Source organism: Cavia porcellus, unplaced genomic scaffold (genome assembly GCF_034190915.1).
Source record: "Cavia porcellus strain 051 isolate PalLab524CR breed Dunkin Hartley unplaced genomic scaffold, mCavPor4.1 scaffold_5, whole genome shotgun sequence".
In the NCBI taxonomy this organism is placed as follows: domain Eukaryota; kingdom Metazoa; phylum Chordata; class Mammalia; order Rodentia; family Caviidae; genus Cavia; species Cavia porcellus.
In genome coordinates, this window is record NW_026947488.1 from 27,753,975 (window position 1) to 27,772,147 (window position 18,173).

The 18,173-nt window shown below is 40.5% G+C and overlaps 1 protein-coding gene across 4 annotated transcripts in view; it reads right to left on the reverse strand.

The window, feature by feature from the left end:
• Cbfa2t2 (CBFA2/RUNX1 partner transcriptional co-repressor 2) overlaps window positions 1–17,011 on the reverse strand; it is a 144,468-nt gene extending 127,457 nt beyond the window's left edge. For 2 of the 4 annotated variants that reach the window (XM_005002722.4, XM_003467727.5), the window contains exon 1: window positions 16,829–17,011. In XM_005002722.4, the coding sequence (XP_005002779.1) occupies window positions 16,829–16,862 (34 nt within the window). In that variant the 5' untranslated portion in view covers window positions 16,863–17,011. The other 2 variants (XM_063248509.1, XM_063248507.1) reach the window with 2 other exon arrangements.
• Between the last annotated feature and the right edge of the window lie 1,162 nt (window positions 17,012–18,173).

The following is an 18,173-nucleotide window of genomic DNA, read 5'->3' on the forward strand; positions in this document are numbered from 1 at the left end:
ACAGTAATCTTTCATGTCCACAAAAACTTCCTACCCGTTCTGCATATTAAAATAGGTGAACACAATGATTTCAAAGATGTATGGGCAAGAGTGCAGCAACTAGCTCCCTGTGGTGGTGCATGCCTGTTAATCTCAGCACTCAAGAGGTTGCAAATTCGAGACTAGCCTGGGCTACAAAATAAACTAAAAGCCAGCCTGAAATGCATAGCAAGATCCTGTCCTGTCCTAAACAGAAAGGAGGAAAAAAAAAAAAGTAGAACATCTAATCACTGCCCATGATTCTATGATGATAAAAAACAATTTTCAAAGCTCATGCCTGTAGTCCCAGTGACATGAGAGGCTACTTGAGCCCATAAGACCAGCCTGGACAACCAGGATCTGTGGCCCACACCTGTAACTCCAGCACTTTGGGAGGCCCTGTGTTAAAATAAAAAGGGCTGTGAATGTCACTCAGTATGAAAGTACTGGGGGTTCAATTCCCAATGCTGAAAAAAAAAAAAAAAACAATCTAAGTGACTGTAATGGTACAGGTCTAGATGGCTGGCACACTATGTTGCCTAGGCTGGCTCTGAACTCCTAGGTTCAAGCAATATACCCACCTCAGCCTCCTGGGTAGCTGGAATACCAGAAGATATAGGCCACCATTCCTGTAGTTATGCAGTGAGTAGTGAATTATGTAAATACATTGCCATTACAAATATTAACCTAAAAATTATTTTTAAAGGAAAAACATTTAATTCAAGATAAGCAACACTTTTCTTTTCCTTTTTTTTTTTTTTTTTTTTTTGTCTTTTTCGTTTTTATCGGCACCAGGGATCGAACTCACGACTGCCTGCTTGCAAGGCCGGTGCTTATGGCACTGAGCTAAATCCCCAGCCCCGAGCAACACTTTTCTAACAAACTTTTTTTTGTCACACACCCATACATGCAAATATACTCATTAGGTCAGATGCCAAAACTTGGTGAGCATCTATACGTGCCATTACCACTGCTTACCATTTTTAGTATTGACGCTATCCACGACATGTAAACTGCTCCAGCATTTCAGAACTCTCTTTATACCTGTAGCCCAATTTGGTACAAGGGGCTTCAACAAAGTGAAAGTGTGCATTTGAAAAGGTATCTTAGAATACCAGTGACCTTTTGTAGATGTAATTATAACTCATCATTAAGACTCTCTTCTAGTGTAATTGGCTGTTTTCCTAAAAGAACACAAATATCAGACCTCTCAAATACAGTAAATAATTCACTGAACTCAATTCTCAGAGTACCAAGAACCAAGAAATTGAGATGGCAAAAGAGCTAAAATAATCTACAAAACAAGGAACATTCATATAATCAGGAACTGATTTTAGCCGGGGATTTAGCTCAGCTGCTTAACTGCCTGCCTGGCAAGCACAAGGTCATGAGTTCGATCCCCAGTAAAAAAAAAAAAAAAAGAATTGATATTAGTATTTCAAATTACTACTTAATAGCTATGATTTCTATGGAAAGTCTCATCATATGCCACATCATTCCTTAGAGATCAACAGCCACAAAATTAGCACGGACTATTTAGAGACATACAGAAAGATCACAGCAAGCCAACTGTTGATGTCCATAGCTGCAGTTAAGTGTTAGGCAGTTCTAAGGCATTGATGGCATTCCCATTTTTCTTCAAAAAATCTCTGCCTCCACTGATTGAACCAAAATCCTTCACTGGGTCCCAACATAATACTTACTCCCCACTAGCATCAATTACAAGGGGAAAAGATGAATAATCACTATTCAAACTTAATCAAAATCCCAATTTCCTTAATAGAGCAGCAAAGTAGACACAGAAAGACAAGACTGTAAGCTGAGGACAGAGAGTGTGTCCTAACTCTCTTGGTAGCCACACAGCACTTATTGTCCCTGCATCCAACAGTTCCATCACCAAAATGTCAGTAAATGGCTGACTTCCCTTAGACTAGGGTGAAAATTTTTACTTTATCTGTAGTGCTTAACTTTTTATGTTTTTGTTTTTTGCTTGTTTTGTTTTTTGAGGCAGGGTCTCACTGTACAGTTCAGGTTGGCCTTGAACTCACTATGTAGTCCAGGCTGGCCCCAAACTCATGGTGATCCTCCTGCCTCAATCTCCCAAGTGCGGGGCAATTCTACCACTCAGCTTTCATATTAAATTCCTTCTCCCCGGGGCTGGGGATTTAGCTCAGTGGCATAAGCACCTGAATTGCAGCAGGTGGTCTTGAGTTCGATCTCTGGTACCGATAAAAATGAAAAAGACAAAAAAAAAAAAAAAAAAATTCCTTCTCCCCTTATTTCTATGCAAACTTGTTCCCATAACTATAGAAGTTGCTACAAATTTACAAATTATAGTGTAACAAGGTATATATATATGTGTGTGTGTATAATATATATATTAGTGTAACAAAGCTATCCATGTAATAACATTGTTCAAAACACGTTAAAAAGCATGTTAAAAAGCACTTTAAGAGTAGATAGGAGAAGCATGATTGTCTGTCTTTCACAAATGATGAACTGTTCAAGATTGCCCTGCTTTTGAAATTGAAGCAAGAGGAAGGCCTGGAATGATAAACATCATCTTCTCCCACACCTACATGTAAAAGAGAAACAGGCTGAGTGTGGGGTGGTGCACATCTATACTCCCAGTACTTCAGAGGCTGAAGCAGGAAGATCGCCAACTTTCAGGACAGCCTGGGCTACACAGCAGAAACCCTATCTTAAAAAGAAAAAGGAAAAAAAAAAAAAAATGAGGGTGAGATGCAAGCCCAGCACCACCACCCCCCAAAAAATACAAAATACAAAAAAGTCTGTATTATATAACATAGGTCATCCTTAAATGTTTATTTTTGTTTTTCTAAGTAGCTTATAATTTATATATGACTTTTTTTTTTTTTTGGTATCAGGTCTCAAAGTCAGGACCTCATATTGGCCAATATATGTGTGATATATTTCAGAAAGGGCAACATTCACGAACCCCAAAACAATTCTGTCAACAATGAAACATAATAGTATATACCACAGCGTACATGTCCAATAGGGTATACCATTTAGGTTAGAAGTACACTTTATAATGTTCACACAATAACAAAATCAACTGATAATGCTTTTCTCAGAACATATTCCTATAATTAATACATGATGACTGCATATAGCCACATCAACATACAGGAAAATTAAGGAGGAGCTCTAAGCAGCTGGAGAGTGCCAAAGGAGCTAAGACCATAAGGTCATCCCCCACTTTTCCCTCACCATTCTCAATTCCCTCTCTTGACAGCCTCTATCTTTAAACTAGATCTGAAAATGACTTGTTTCCTGAGCTAGGTATGTGGTACACACTTGTAATCCCAGTATTCTGGGAGGGTAAAGGACAAAGATCGAAAGTTTGAGCCTAATCTGCTGGACAACCTAGTGACTTAGTCCCTGTCTCAAAACAAAACATGTGCCACACACCTGTAATCCTAGCTCTTGTGAGGCTGAGGCAGGAGTACTGCCACAAGTTTGAGGCCAGCCTGGACTACATATGGAGACTCTATCTCAAAAAAACCAAAATAGGACCAGGGATTTAGCTCAGTGCCATAAGTACCTACCTGGCAAGCATGAGGTCATGAGTTCAATCCCTGGTACCACACAAAAAGTGAAGGGGTATAGATGTAGCTCAATGCGAAGAACCTAGTTCAACCCTCCAGTACCACAAAAAAAAGAAACAGAAAAAGAAAAAAAAGATGAAATGTTTTCTACCTTCTCTCAAAAATTTTTCCACTTCTTTAGGTGCAAACAAAAATAAAGACAAGAAATGTAACACGGAGCTAGGTATGATAGGGATGTAGCTCAATGTGAAGACCTAGATTCAATCCCTAGTACCACAAAAGAAAAGGGTGGGGGTGGAGAAGGGAGGGACAGTGTGAGGGACAGAAGGAAAAAGACTTGAGTCTGTTTTGATTTGTTTTGTTTGATTATACTGGATGGCATGGGCAACTATTTCAAACATAACAAAATATATTATGGTAGCCATTATTGATTTCCTATTATTATTGTTTCAAGCCTTGTATTGCTTTCATTTTGATTTTATACTATTTTGTTTTGATTTGATTACATCTGATGGTATAGGCAGCTACTTTGAAGATAACAAGGGCATTATGGTAGTCATTGTTGATCTCCTTTTTTTTTTTTTTGTCTTTTTCCTTTTTATCAGTACCAGGGATCAAACTCACAACTGCCTGCTTGCAAGGCAGGCCGCTGAGCTAAATCCCCAGCCCCTGATTTCCTATTATCTTGATGTCCCACATTGCTTTCATTGTTCTGTTTTAACTGGCTTTATTCTGTTCTGTTTTGTTTGATTTTATTATGTCTGATGGTATGGACAGTTATTTTTTAAGATAATCAGAGGCATTATGGTAGCCATTATTGATTTCCTTTAATCTTGTTTTGAAGTCCCATATCACATTCATTGTTTTGTTTGACTGACTCTAACAAAGACTAAGAGAGGAAGGGAGGGAAGAGAGAGAAAAAGCTTCTGGCTAGGGCTATAAATCTGTACAGCACTTGCTGGTGATGTATGAGGCCCTAGATTGATTTGCTATCACTTAAAAAAAAAAAAAAAAAAAAAAAAGATGAGAAATCCCTGCCATATTTTTAGTAGAGAAAACTGCCTTGGGCCAGGGCGATAGCTCAACAGCACAGCACATGCATGGCAAGTGCAAGGTCCTGAGTTCAATTCCCTGGTACCAAAAAAAAGTCACTAGTTACATTATCTTTTATTTGGTGGGGTGGAGACAGAGGGACAATAGGTAGCAGTAAAGAGACAGTAACCTAGTCAAAAGCAAGTGAATTAAAGAAAGTTATGAGTATGTTTAGTGTAGCTCTAGGGATATAAGTACAAAATGAATAAATCTGTGCTGTTTTGTTTTGTTTTGTTGGTACCAGGGAATGAATTCATGACCTCACACTTACCAGGTAAGCACTTGAACCAACTGAGATAAATCTGTGCTGTTTGAATGTCTGTTCTCATGTGGCTTTGAAAAATTAAAAGCAGGCAAGGCTTCTGCATAGCTGGCTAAGTTAACAAAGAAATAAGGGAAACATCTGTAAGAGAGGACAAGGTCAAAATAGTGTTATCAGCAAGCTGTGCATTGCCTGATACTAACATTTCACTTGAGCTGCTGAAGAGGTCAGTAGTCACCATCAGCTAATTTAATTAAATGGTCTAGCCAAATCCAAAGCTATAAATTCAGATGAAAGGATGCCTAGTTTTGAGTTATTCTTAATTTTACTTTGATTTCTGTGTTTAATCACAGTAATACAAAATAGAGGGAGAGAATTAAATCTTTTTTTGGCTAGAGTCTCACTATGTAGTCCAGGCTGGCCTTGAATTCAAGGTGATTCTCTTGCCTATCTCACCCGAGTGCCAGGATTACAAGTATGTGCCACCATGCTTGGTGAGAATTAAATCTTAAAGAACTAAAAGTTCAGTGCATAGATGATCTACCACAAGTGATGATCCACATCTGACAGCTCCTCACAGAGCCATGCAAAATTAGCATGAACATTTCTTGGGTTTTTGATGTTCACCGACATCATCTGCTTCACTATTAAGATCAGGAAAAATATGGGATGAACTGATAAAAGCTGCTGAGTTTCTGTTGCATCCCTCCTCACCAATTCATCACTAAGGCCAATTTATGATACCTCTGAACAAGTATACTTCTAGCAGAGCCATCTTTAAATTGTACCTTAACTTTTTTTTTCTTTTTTAAAGACAGGGTCTTCCTCTGTAGCCCAGGATGATGGCCTCCATTTCCCTCCATCCTCCTACTTCAGTCTCTCAAGTACTTGGATAACAGATGTGTACTATCACATGTGGTACTTGTACTGCTGAGCTAAATTCCTGGCCCCTTTTGGGTACTTTTTTTGACAGAGTCTCACTATGTAATGAGTTCAGGTTGGCCTCAAACTCGTTGAGATTCTCCTACCTGTACCTCCCAAATGCTAAGATTTGAGTTATTCTTAATTTTACTTAAAGTGTTTGCCGCCATGCCTGGCTCTTGAATACTTTTTAATAAGACATAAGCCAGACACAGTGGCAAATACCTTTAATCCCAGCTACTCAAGGGGACTGAGGCAAGAAAACCACAAATTCAAGTTTACCTGGGAAGTTTGGCAATATACTGCCCCTAAATAAAAAAATTAAAGGTCTGTGGGCCAGGTGTGGGGATGCATTCCTGCTAATTCCAGCACTTGAGAAGCTGAGACTGGAGAATCACTACAAGTAGCCAGCCTGGGCTACAAAGCGAGTTCAAGAGCAGCCTGGGCTGCACAGTGAAACTCTGTCTCAAAAAGAAGAAGAAGAAGAAGAAAAAAAAAGAGGTCTGTAGATGTTCCTCAGTAGGATAGCAACTGCCTACCATGTGTGATGCCTTGGGTTCAATTTCCACCACCACAAAAAGAAAAATATGTAATAAGAATGACTGTCAGTCTGCGGATATAGCTCAGTGATATAAGCGTATGCCTGGCAAGCATGGGTCATGTGTTGAATCTCAAGTACCAAAAAAAAAAGAATGACTGCAAGGGAAAAGCTAAAGAAAGATAATGGAAAGTGTAACATTTTCAGAGAGCTCTGGGCTCCCCTAGAACACATGTCAAGAAGCCTCTAATCTACTAAAAAGAAGGCGGCATGAACTGGAAGGTAAAAATAGTGGACATTTGACACTGATTTCAATGTACAGCAAATGAATTATGACAGTGAACATTCAACAGTGAACTCAAATGAATTATGACAGTGACAGTGAACTAGGTATGCATAGTATGTCTACTACTCATTAGCAGTAAACCATTCTATCTAAAGATGTTCATTAAATTCAAATAATTGATCCAAAAACCTATTTTCAAATACTGCTAATAATGAGTAGTAGCAGTGTGATGGCAAACTGCCTATGATTCCAGGACTAGGGAGGTTTAGGCAAGAGAACTGCCAGGAGTGCAAGCCCAGTCTGGGTTACACAGTGAGTTCAAGGTCTGAACTATCAAGGGGCCAGGGGCTAGCTCACTGGTGTAAGTGCCTGCTTGGCAAACGCGTGGTTGAGAGTTCAATCCCTGGTACAAAAAAAAAAAAAAAAAAAAGACTTCTGGGAGAACATGGCAGCCAAATAACAGCAGCCGCGGAGGCTCTCTGAGATTACCAGTTTAGAATCCAGGAGTGGTGCCGTGTGAGGAGTCCTACGCGAGGGGAGATGTACCCTGCCGACCCAGAACAAACTAAGCTGAGAGAAACCAACTGGAAATGCAATCCTGATGCTATAACAAGAACAGATAGAATCTCAGGATCCCGTGCCATTGGAAGCCCCGATTTGAATTTCCTGCTGCCCATACTGCGTCCCAATCCGCACAGCAGGGAGAGAGACGCACGAAAGCTCTGAGAGCTGGAATCCGCGAACCAAACGACGTTGAGAGCTGGATTGGCAGGGAGCCCTGAATCAACCTGTGGTGAGAGAAATGGGGACCCTTTCATAGACTAGGAGGCTCCAACAGAGGACATTCTGGGAACGAGCAGACAAGCCGGAACAGGGCCCGGCAGTGACTTTAGTTGCATATTCCCCTCTCAAGTGGGAATGGTGGGGAGCACTTGGCCTGGTGAGGCCGCAGACTAAGATCCAGTAGGCTAGCCCAAATCAGGTCCCTGTGCCTGGCGGTACACCCTAGCAGTGAAGCATTCAGTAGGTTGACCTGGAAGGGTGGGCCCAACAGAGGCTGCCCAGGTCTGTGTCTCCCTAGTATACACTGCAGTGGGCGGGAACACCTAGCTGGCGGATTCAAACAAACTGTAACAGACAAAGAGAAAAAAAAAAAACTGGGCCTCCTACATGCGTTTATATGGAAGGAACAAAAAGTATGGGGAAAGGGAGCAACAAGAAAGGGTCCTCAGTCCCCAATCCTGAGAACACTGATGCAGTAAAGGTAAATGCAAAAGAGAATGAAGACAGAAAACATGTAATATCAAACATGGCACCTATAGATATAAAGCGGTATCTCCGGGGCCTCATAGACGAGTACAAAAATGAAGTATTTAATGAAATAAAGCAAGAAATAAGTAGAATAGTTAAGAGAAATGCTAAGCACCACCCAAGAAAAAACAGATGGTGGAATGGAAGAACAGAAAAAAAGGGGAGAATTGTTTGATAGAGAAAATAGAGAAAACATAGAATACATGAAGCAGGTTCAAAGAGATTACCAGGAAACTAAAAACTCTGTCGAAAGCTGGCATAACAGCTTGAAAGAAACTAAGGATAGATTATCAGAACTGGAGGGCAGATTTGTAAGGTGGGAACATGAAATGAAAAACTTCTTAAAAATAACAAGAAAACAAACAGCAATAATACAAAGGCTAGAAGATGATAAACAGATCTATAACTTAAGAATTAAGAACATAAAAGAAGTAGGGAAGGGGCTGGGGATTTAGCTCAGCGGCATAAGCGCCTGCCTTGTAAGCAGGCAGTTGTGAGTTCGATCCCTGGTACCGATAAAAAGGAAAAAGACAAAAAAAAAAAAAAAAAAAAAAAGCATGAAAAGAAGTACGGACTCAAACAAATGAACTACAAAAGCTATTCACAGAAATAATCCAGGAGAATTTCCCTAATTTAGCAAAAGGTTAAGATACTCAGATGTATGAGGCATGCAAAACCCCAGCCATCTACAACCCAAACAGAGCTACACCCAGGCATATAATAATCAAAATTCCAGAAATCCAATATAAGAACAGAATATTAAAAGCCATCAAAAACAAGAAACAGATCACTTACAAGGGAACATCCATCAGAATTACAGCAGACTTCTCGGCACAAACCATCAAATCACGAAGAGCGTGGGGGGAAATAATTTAAGCTTTGAAAGATAATAACCTCCAGCCAAGATTGATATATCCTGCACAACTGTCCCTAGAAATTAATGGAGAAACAAGGTACTTCCAGGATAAAGAGGAACTAGGGGAATTTGCAACCACCAATTCAACTCTACAGAGATTACTGCAGGATATTCTAAAAATGAAAAATACCAAGATTCCAGAAACAGTGGCAGAGCGGCCACAATGAATGGAGCAGAAAACGAAATGAAGAGGACAAACTGACAACCAACAACAGAAAAAGAGCTCAACAGAAATGAGGCAGAGAAGGTTGGATGGTAGGAACAGCCATTTTGGAGAAAACAAGACATCATAGTAGGTAGTGCTGATTTAATATCCTCTTGTTTTGAAGTCCCATCAAGCTTTTGTTCTTCTGTCTCCATCAGTTTTAATGTGTTGTATCTTACTGGATTTTATTATATGTGATAATATAAACAAAACTTTTATAGACAAGGAGATTATACAGAAACCATTGTTAATTTTCTGTTAGTTGATTCTAAATACCCTGTAATACTGTCATTCTCTTGAACGGTTTTACATTGTCTTCATATGTTTGATGCTACAGTATACGAAGTTATACCCAAAGATTTTAAGGGAAGAGACACTATGGTAACTACTATTATGTCGAGATTATCTTGTGGTGAAACACTATTTTGCTTAAATGGCTATGTTTTGACCTGCGCTGTTTTATTGTTATGCCCTCTTTTTTTATCTCAATCTCCTTTTTATTATCTACTTTTTCATTTTTATCATTTTAATTAAGGGAAAAATAAATTAAAAATAGCAGGATATATTATAGTAACCCACTTTGATTTCCTTATAACTTGATTTGAAACTCTGTATTGCTCTCACCATCTTGTTTTGACTGATTTTCCTCTATTCTGTTATGCTTGATAGTACCAAGTTTGAAAGTATAGGCAACAACTATGAAGACAATAAGATTCATTGTGATGCCCATTCTGGTTGACTATCATCTTCTTTTGAAGTCCTCTAATATCTCCAATGTTTTGGTTTTATTGGTCTTATTCTTTACTGTTTTGTTCAATTTTATTATAACTGATGATATAGGCAATTCTTCTTAAGATAACAAGAGGCATTATGGTAACCATTGTTGATCACCTTGTATTTTGTTTTTACATTATGTATTATGTCCATCCTTTTGATTTGACTGACTCTGTCCTAGTATGTCACATTTGGTTTTACTTTCTTTAAAAAAAAAAAAAAAAAAAAACAAGTAATAAGAACTGTGGGAGTAATAAAACCCAAAATGTGTAATTGCCATTGTACAAAAGAAAGAAAAAGAAAGTTCTCTAAAAGATATAACTGCATATATATTTAAGTGTATAAGATAGATAACCATATTACTGAGTTTTGTGGGATCATTGAACAAAACTGTTTGCAGTCTCACTGTTTGAAAGTCCCCTCTATATGCTTTAATTTTGTAACTTCAACAACTATTTCTAAGATGACAATATGTAATTAACTAGTGGTTTCCTACTGTATATTTTTTCTGAAATTCTGTATAACTTGTACCCTTTTTCTGTTTTTTTTTCTTTTTTCTCCTTAAATAAAATTTTTTTAAAAAGCCATGTATATAGCTCAATGGCATATGCAAGTACAAGTTTCTGAGTTTGATTTCCAGTCCTAAAAACAAAACAAAACAAACAGATAAACAAAACGGACATGACAGTGACATTTGTAATTCCAGCACAGAAAAGGACTGAGGAAGAAGGATCCCCGTGAGTTCAACGCCAGCCTGTGCTACATGATGAGTTCAAGGGAAGGTTGGAATATATAGCAAAACCCTCTCTCAAAAACAAAAAAAAATTTTTTTAAAGAAATAAACTGGAGCTCAGCGGCACAAGCGCTTGCCAGGCAAGCACAAGGTCCTGAGTTTGATTCCTGGTACTCTCCCCCAAAATAAATTTTAAAATAAAGAATTAAACTGGACTTAATAATCATATTCAGTTGACATAACTGCTACAGAACTCTTTCTAGAAGTTTGATTCTATGGAAAGCCAGTCCCTAGAATTTCACATAGCCTCGAGGACTTAAGAGACCAGAGACAAAGGCAAAAAGCTACTTATAACCAGCTATCATGAAACTCAGAAACAAGATCTGTTACATGTACATGCACTAGCTCATATTGCACTTGTGCACCATCAGTATAGCACTATTGAGGCCTCTTTTACCAAAGCATAGATAAAACATAAGGGAGAGATTGTCTTTCACTAGCTTTCAAACTTTCAGGGACTTCAAGCAAATCTTTAAAATCCAGTGGCCACTTTCTATATTATGAGGTTCAAAACAATCCTCTAGAACTAAGGAATGAAAATAAAACTAGAATAGAAAACCTTACTTCTTCACTTTTCTCTTGTTTTCCTTAATCTGAAAGTAATAGGAATTTAGTAAATTGACTCATCTTGATTCTATTCTTCCATTCATTCATTATACACTATCAAGTAAACCATTCTATCTAAAGATGTTCATTAAATTCAAAGAATTGATCCAAAAGCCTATTTTCAATTACACCCTGAGGGTATATGTAGCTGAGAAGTAGAGCCCTTGCGTAGTATGTATGAGGACCTTGGTTCCACCCCAGCATGATAAAGGCTACTCCCACATAACAGCCTTAGTACTCAAACAAGCCTAACATCAAACTCTTTTAATTTCTTTTTCCAGTGTGGGAGATCAAATCCAGAGCCTTACACATGCTAGGCAAGCATACTCTGCCACCAAACTATATTCCCAGCCTCTACTTATTTTTAGGATCTATTCACATGTGAGAAAGCCAGCTGGTTCCAAACCAACATAAATTTATTCAAAAAACTAAGAGGAAAACAAAGCCAGACGTTGTGGCACGAGCCCTGTGGAAGATTGAGGCAGGAGGACTATAAATTCAAGGCCAGCCTAGGCAATTTAGTAAGACTCTCTCAAAATAACAATATCCCCAAGCAGGGCATTGTGGCACACACCTGTATTCCCAGCACTCAGGAAACTGAGGCAGGAGGATCGCCTTGATTTCAAGCGTAGCCTGTGCTACAAAGTGAGTTCAAGACCAGCCTGAACCATATAGTTGAAACCCTGCCTCAAAAAAGACAAAAATAAAAAAGTATATACATAACAATATCCCAATTAAAAAAAAAAGTTGAAGACAAAGGGTCTAAAACACAATTCAATCTAGTAAATTCCAACTTTCTAAATACTCAAAGTCAACAACCCTTACACAAAGGAGGTCAAATGCTAACTTTGTTCTTAACAGATAAATTTATAACCGAATTCTACATATAGCTCACTGAAAAGTCAATTCTAAACTAAAATGACAGCCAGGGGTGGTATAATCCTAGTACTCTGATGGCTGAGGCAGGGGCATAGTTATGAGTTCAAAATCAGCCTGGATTACAAAGTGAGCTCAAGGCCAGCCTGAACTACATAGTGAGACCCTGTCTCAAAAAGGCAAAAAAAAAAAAAAAAAAAAACACCAGAAACAAAAAGAGATGGGTGTGGTGGCACACTCCTATAATCCCAGCACTCAGGAGGCTGAGACAGGAGGATTCCACAAATTTGGGCTATCCTGGACAGTGAATTCAAGGTCAACCGGAACTAGTAAAGGGAGAACTAAAAAGTAAAGGGTCAGTATAATGCATGGTCTGGCATCTAGCTCAAAATAAAATTTCAGTTAGTCATTATTGTTATTAAGCAGGAATTATCTCCACTTACAGATTAAACAAACCATTAAATGTTGGGTTGAGTAATTTCCCAGGACAAACAGGTCTCAAGCTCCAAATTCTGCTTTTTTCATTATGTCAAACAACCTAGCTCATGTATATCCCTGCCTTCTTAAACTAAACTAGGTTTCTAACCATAATTTAAATCTTCCTAATTGAGGGGCCAGGCAAGAACAAGATTGTAGGGGCTGGGGATTTAGCTCAGCGGCATAAGCGCTTGCCTTGCAAGCAGGCAGTTGTGAGTTCGATCCCTGGTACCGATAAAAAGGAAAAAGACAAAAAAAAAAAAAGAACAAGATTGTGAATTTGATCCCCAGTATCAAAAAAAAAAAAAAATTCCTAATTGCGTAGCAAGAACACTACTTGCTCAGTGATAAACTCAAGAGCTGCTGGAAGCATATAAATCTCAAGGATAACAGGCCCCAGAATATACTGCTTTCAATTTTTTTTTTTGGTCTTTTTTTTTTTGTCTTTTTGAAATAGGGTCTCAACTATGCAGTTCAGACTAGTCTTGAACTCACTTTGTAGTCCAGGATGACCCCAAACTCACAAGGATCCTCCTGCCTCAGCCTCTTAATCTTACTTTTTGTGGGGCCTAAATATATCAGTATGACATACATAAGTAGAACCACCATGAGGCAATAACCAATTTGGAATGTGCTTACCTGGAGCTTTTAGTTCTTCTAATTTGTTGTTTTGTTCTTTCTTTTTTAAAAGAATCTACAAATCCAACCCAAGACAGAATAGTAGGCAAGTGCTCTACCACTGAGCTATATATCCCCACACCCTCAGAAACTTAACTTTTTAGACAACTAAATAGGCAGAATAAGGTAAACATCAAGGAGAGGAAAGAACTGTGGTGCGGTGAAAAGTTCTGGAATAGGTTTCCTTCCCATCTGGCCTGTGCCAGCCACAACTCCAACCTGAATTCACTGTTACACTGTTAACAAGATATATAAGCTTCACTCAGGTTTCTTATGAACTGCCCTCACCAAGTGCTCCAGTCTCCAAATTTTCCACACTGTATCCTCAGACAGTATGGTACAGCACCTTTCTTTTATTTCTTAAGGAAAAAAAACCCCTTTCCTTCTTTAGGCCTGGTTTGAGTATCACCTCTTTATCTGGTGCTTACTTGGACACTCAAAAGAACTAAAAATTATGCTTCCTCTACCTTCCTTTACTTACAGTGCTTTCAGCACTTTATTACTACCAGTTTATCTGTGCAGAGCCCCTATAAACTGAGAGATTCTTAATAAATCTAAATACTTGTAACCACTACAGCATCCAAAACTGTTTCAAACACTATTTAAGTACTTTACATAAACCAACATGTATGCCATCCTAGCCTATATTCGCACTGTAATAAAACTGCAAGTGAAGTAGAAACTCATCTAAATTTTTAGATGAAAAAAATAAAGGTTAAATAATGCATTAAATACAAAACTTAACGACTTTTACCTATTCTTTGCTCACCCTTCTGTAAAACAGGTATTTCTGCACAAGTTGTAAAATGTAAAACAATGTACAACCAAACAAATATTCCTATGTGTGTATGTGTGTGTGTGTGTGTATTTAACTACATTTCCTGACAGAATGAATACCTGAAGCCAGCATGCTAGACTGCATCCCCAGGGACTCTACTTCAGGGTCTGAGCTCCTTCCTATGTTCTCTTTTCCCAGTACTACAGTTAAAAACTATAAAAACCAATCAAGACTATATGTTAAAAAAGAAAAAGAAAGACACTGGCTGCAGAAATGATGCCTGCAAGCTTAGCCCTTCAAAGGCTGGTGCAGAACAGCCTTAAATTTTTTTTTTTTTTTTTTTTTTTTTGGTCTTTTTCCCTTTTTATCGGTACCGGGGATCGAACTCACGACTGCCCTGCTTGCAAGGCAGGCGCTTATGCCACTGAACTAAATCCCCAGCCCGAACAGCCTTAAATTTGAGGCCCAGCCTGGGCTACATGGTGAGTTCAAGGCCAGACTGAACTACATAGCAAAACCCTGTCTCAAAAAACCAAAAGTAACAAGACAAACATTAGATAAGCTTCTGTAATGCACAGCAGATGGTCAATGTTGAAGGTGAATGTGTCATTAAGGACCTTCATAAAAAAAAAGAAATCTTCTCAGTACCACTTCATTTTGTGTGTGGTAGGGAGGGGAGTACCAGGAATTAAATCCAGGTCTATGTCCCAACCCCTTTTTTGAGACAGGGTCTTGCTATTACGTAGCCCAGGTTGAGCTTGTATTTATGATCCTCCTGCCTCACATTCCCAGGGTGCTGGGATGACAGGTGTGCATCACAAATTTCTGGCTACCACTGCATTTGGATACAATTCATACATTTTTCTAGATGAAAAGAAAAAGTACAGAAAAAGCACAGTCTTGGAATTTAAGATAGAATTCCCTTAGGAAAATAAAAGAAAAATAACTTAAATAACAACCAGAAGTAGCTGTGCTTCTGGGCATATTTCAAACTGGAAAATTTAAATTCAACAGGGCATGATGGTATACATCTGTCATCTGAGCACTGAGGAAGGCTGAAGCAGGAGAAAAAATGGCCCTAGCAACTCAGGGAGACCCAAAAGGCTGGGTTAATTCAATGCAAAAGCCTTGGATTCAATCTCCAGTATGCAGAACAAAAATAAATAAATTTAGAGAAAAGGTCTTTTTCCTATACTGAGAGTATTTCTTTGTCAGATCTAAAGAGTCACCTGTCTGCTTCTCTTTAGTTATAAATTCCAAAAGGAATGGATCAAAATAAGAGTGCAAACTGCCAACCTAAGAAAAGACTTTAACTGGGTGAATCTACTTTGTATTTCTTCAATTCAACATTTAATAAGCACCAAACAAAGAGGAAAAGCAAATGCTTGATAACAGCGTGTGGGATTTAATTCAGTGGTGTAAGCGCCAGTCTTGGCAAAGGCAAGGTTGTAAGTTATATCCCCAGTATCCAAAAATAAATATATAAATAAAATGTGAATAACATAGTACCTTTTAGGTAGAGCTGAGTTCCTAATGCTCCTCAGTCTCATCCTCTATAAAATGGGCATACTTAACTTTTATTTACACTGTTGCCAGACTTAAACAAGAAACATACAAAATAGATTTATCGGTTTTTTTCATTTACTAAATTTCTTCCCTCTTCCATCTAAACTCAAAACCTGAGCCTTGTGTATGTTGTTTGTTGCTATATTCCAGAGCCTAGAGTGGTTCTTTTTACTTAGAGATAGTTTAATAAATATTAAATGAATTAGAGTGCAAAATTCCCAGTGCTTAAAAAGAAAAAAAGAAACAAGTCGGCTGTTACTGTCATTGTAATGAGAAACAATTAAAATTTTATTGTTCTTATTAAGGGATGCCACCCCTCCTCCCAAGGACCTCACAATTTTAGGTGGCACACGACACAGATATTGGAATGTCTCGAGGAAATAAAAATAACAATTGCCCCCTAGATCAGGTCTAACAGCCCAGAAAATAAAATCCTAAACAAATCCACGACCCAAGTCCAGTTTCTGACTTTTCCAAGTAAGGTTTACAAAGAAGGCAACTAAACCGCGAACACAATTGACAGTTTTCACGCTTGTGTACGTGCCAAGGTTTGCACCAAGCGTTGTGCGGACCTCACTAACCTTAGCAGCTCTAGAGGACTGCAGGGAACTCATCACAGTCCCATTCTTCAGACGCGGTAACTGAGACCCAGAGACAGCCAAGGTCACAGATAGCCGGTGGGGGACCCAGGACGCGAAACCAGGCGATTCGGGCCCCGAGCCGCTCTCTACAGGCTCCTCGGGGCGCTAGCCGCACCTCCCCAACACCGACCACATGTCCCTTCAACGCGGGGTGTGTACTACGTCTTTCTCCGAGACAGAGTTGTGACCCCAGCCCAAGAACAAAACAATACTTGTCCGCGGCGCGTCAGTGAACGCGCGCCCGGCCTGCGCTCCGAGGCCCCGGTCCCCGCAACCTCTCCCCACCAGGAGCCGCGAGCCTTCTGGCGCCGCTGGAAGCCGCAGGGTGGCCTCGGGGGCCGAAGAATGCTGGGACCGCCGCGTGACCTTGGGTCCGCTGCCCTGCCTCGGGCCTCAGTTTCCCCATCCCGGCCTCGCGCCGTGGCAGGGTGGGGGCCCTCAGGATCCTCGAGGCACGCGACGGCGCTGCAGGCCCCTCACACGCCCCCCTCATCAGCCCGCCTTCCCGCCCCGCTTACGCTGGAAGGCGGCCGCTCCAGGGACGCCCACCATCGCAGAGCGTCGCCCGCCGTGCACCGCCCGCCTCGGCCTACGGCCCGAGTTCCTCGCAGGCGCCGACGCGGGAACCGCCGGCGCACAGCTCGGCAACACCAATGCCACCGCGGAGTCAGCCACTGCCGTTAGGCCGCGCGCCGCCCCGCCCCCCACAGATTCGCCCCGCCCCGCCCCACCCTGGAGACACGCCCCCGCCCCCGCTCTCGCCCGCCAGACCAACGCACGCGGAAGCCCAGCCCCAAACCCGGCGGAGGGCAAAACCCCGCCCCCTGACCTGACCCGCCCCTTCCGCCCAAATCTATTGGCCTATCCGGGTGCACTCTGCTTATCTATCCGCCCCCCTGCGTCACGCGCTCCTGTCGCGAGCACGGCGGGTTTTCTAGGCAAGGACATCCGGATAGGGCCCGGACTAGGACCCAGATGCGGGGGCGGAGCTTTGGGGTGGATCTTAGAGCAAAGATAAGGCTGCCCACCTGAGTTTTCCAGGTAGAGGACTGATCATCTTAGTGGGGTTCTGTGGGAAAATTGTTTTTCTCTTTGGCCTATGCTTTCTAGATGTCTAAAATATCATTACAGGGGCTGGGGATTTAGCTCAGCGGCATAAGTGCCTGCCTTGCAAGCAGGCAGTCGTGAGTTCGATCCCTGGTACCGATAAAAATGAAAAAGACAAAAAAAATATATATATCATTACAATATTAGTAACTGTTAGCTGTGGTTATTCCTGCTTGTTTTTGAGATGGGGTCGCACCATGTTGGTCCCTAACTCGTGGGCCTGATTCTCTTGCCTCAGCTTCTAGAATAGCAGTCTACTGGTGCGCTGCAACTATCGTTATTATTTTTATCTCATTTCTACACACTATGTAATCTTCACAAGCATGTGTAAGGCCTTGATTCAGTTGCCAGTACCACAATTTTGAAAAGAAAGTCGCAAGTGTCTGCCTGGCAAGTACAGGGTCATGAGTTCGAGTCCTGATACCGAGAAGCAGAAAAAGGAAGAAAGTAAATTAATTCACTTAGGGCTTGTGCACCTCACTATGCTGATCTTCCGCCAGATCTGACAAACTCCAAACCCTTAGGAGTGAGATAAAGACATTCACTTAGAACTGAAGACAGAGGGGCTGGGGATTTAGCTCAGCGGCATAAGCGCCTTCTTTTCAAGTGTGTGGTCGTGACTTCGATCCCTGGTACCGATTAAAAAAAAAAATTGATAGGGCCAGGAATATAGCTCAGCTGCACAAGCACCTTCTTGGCAAGCTCGAGGTCGTGAGTTCAATTCCCAGTACCCGCCCTAAAAAGAAATTGAACAGA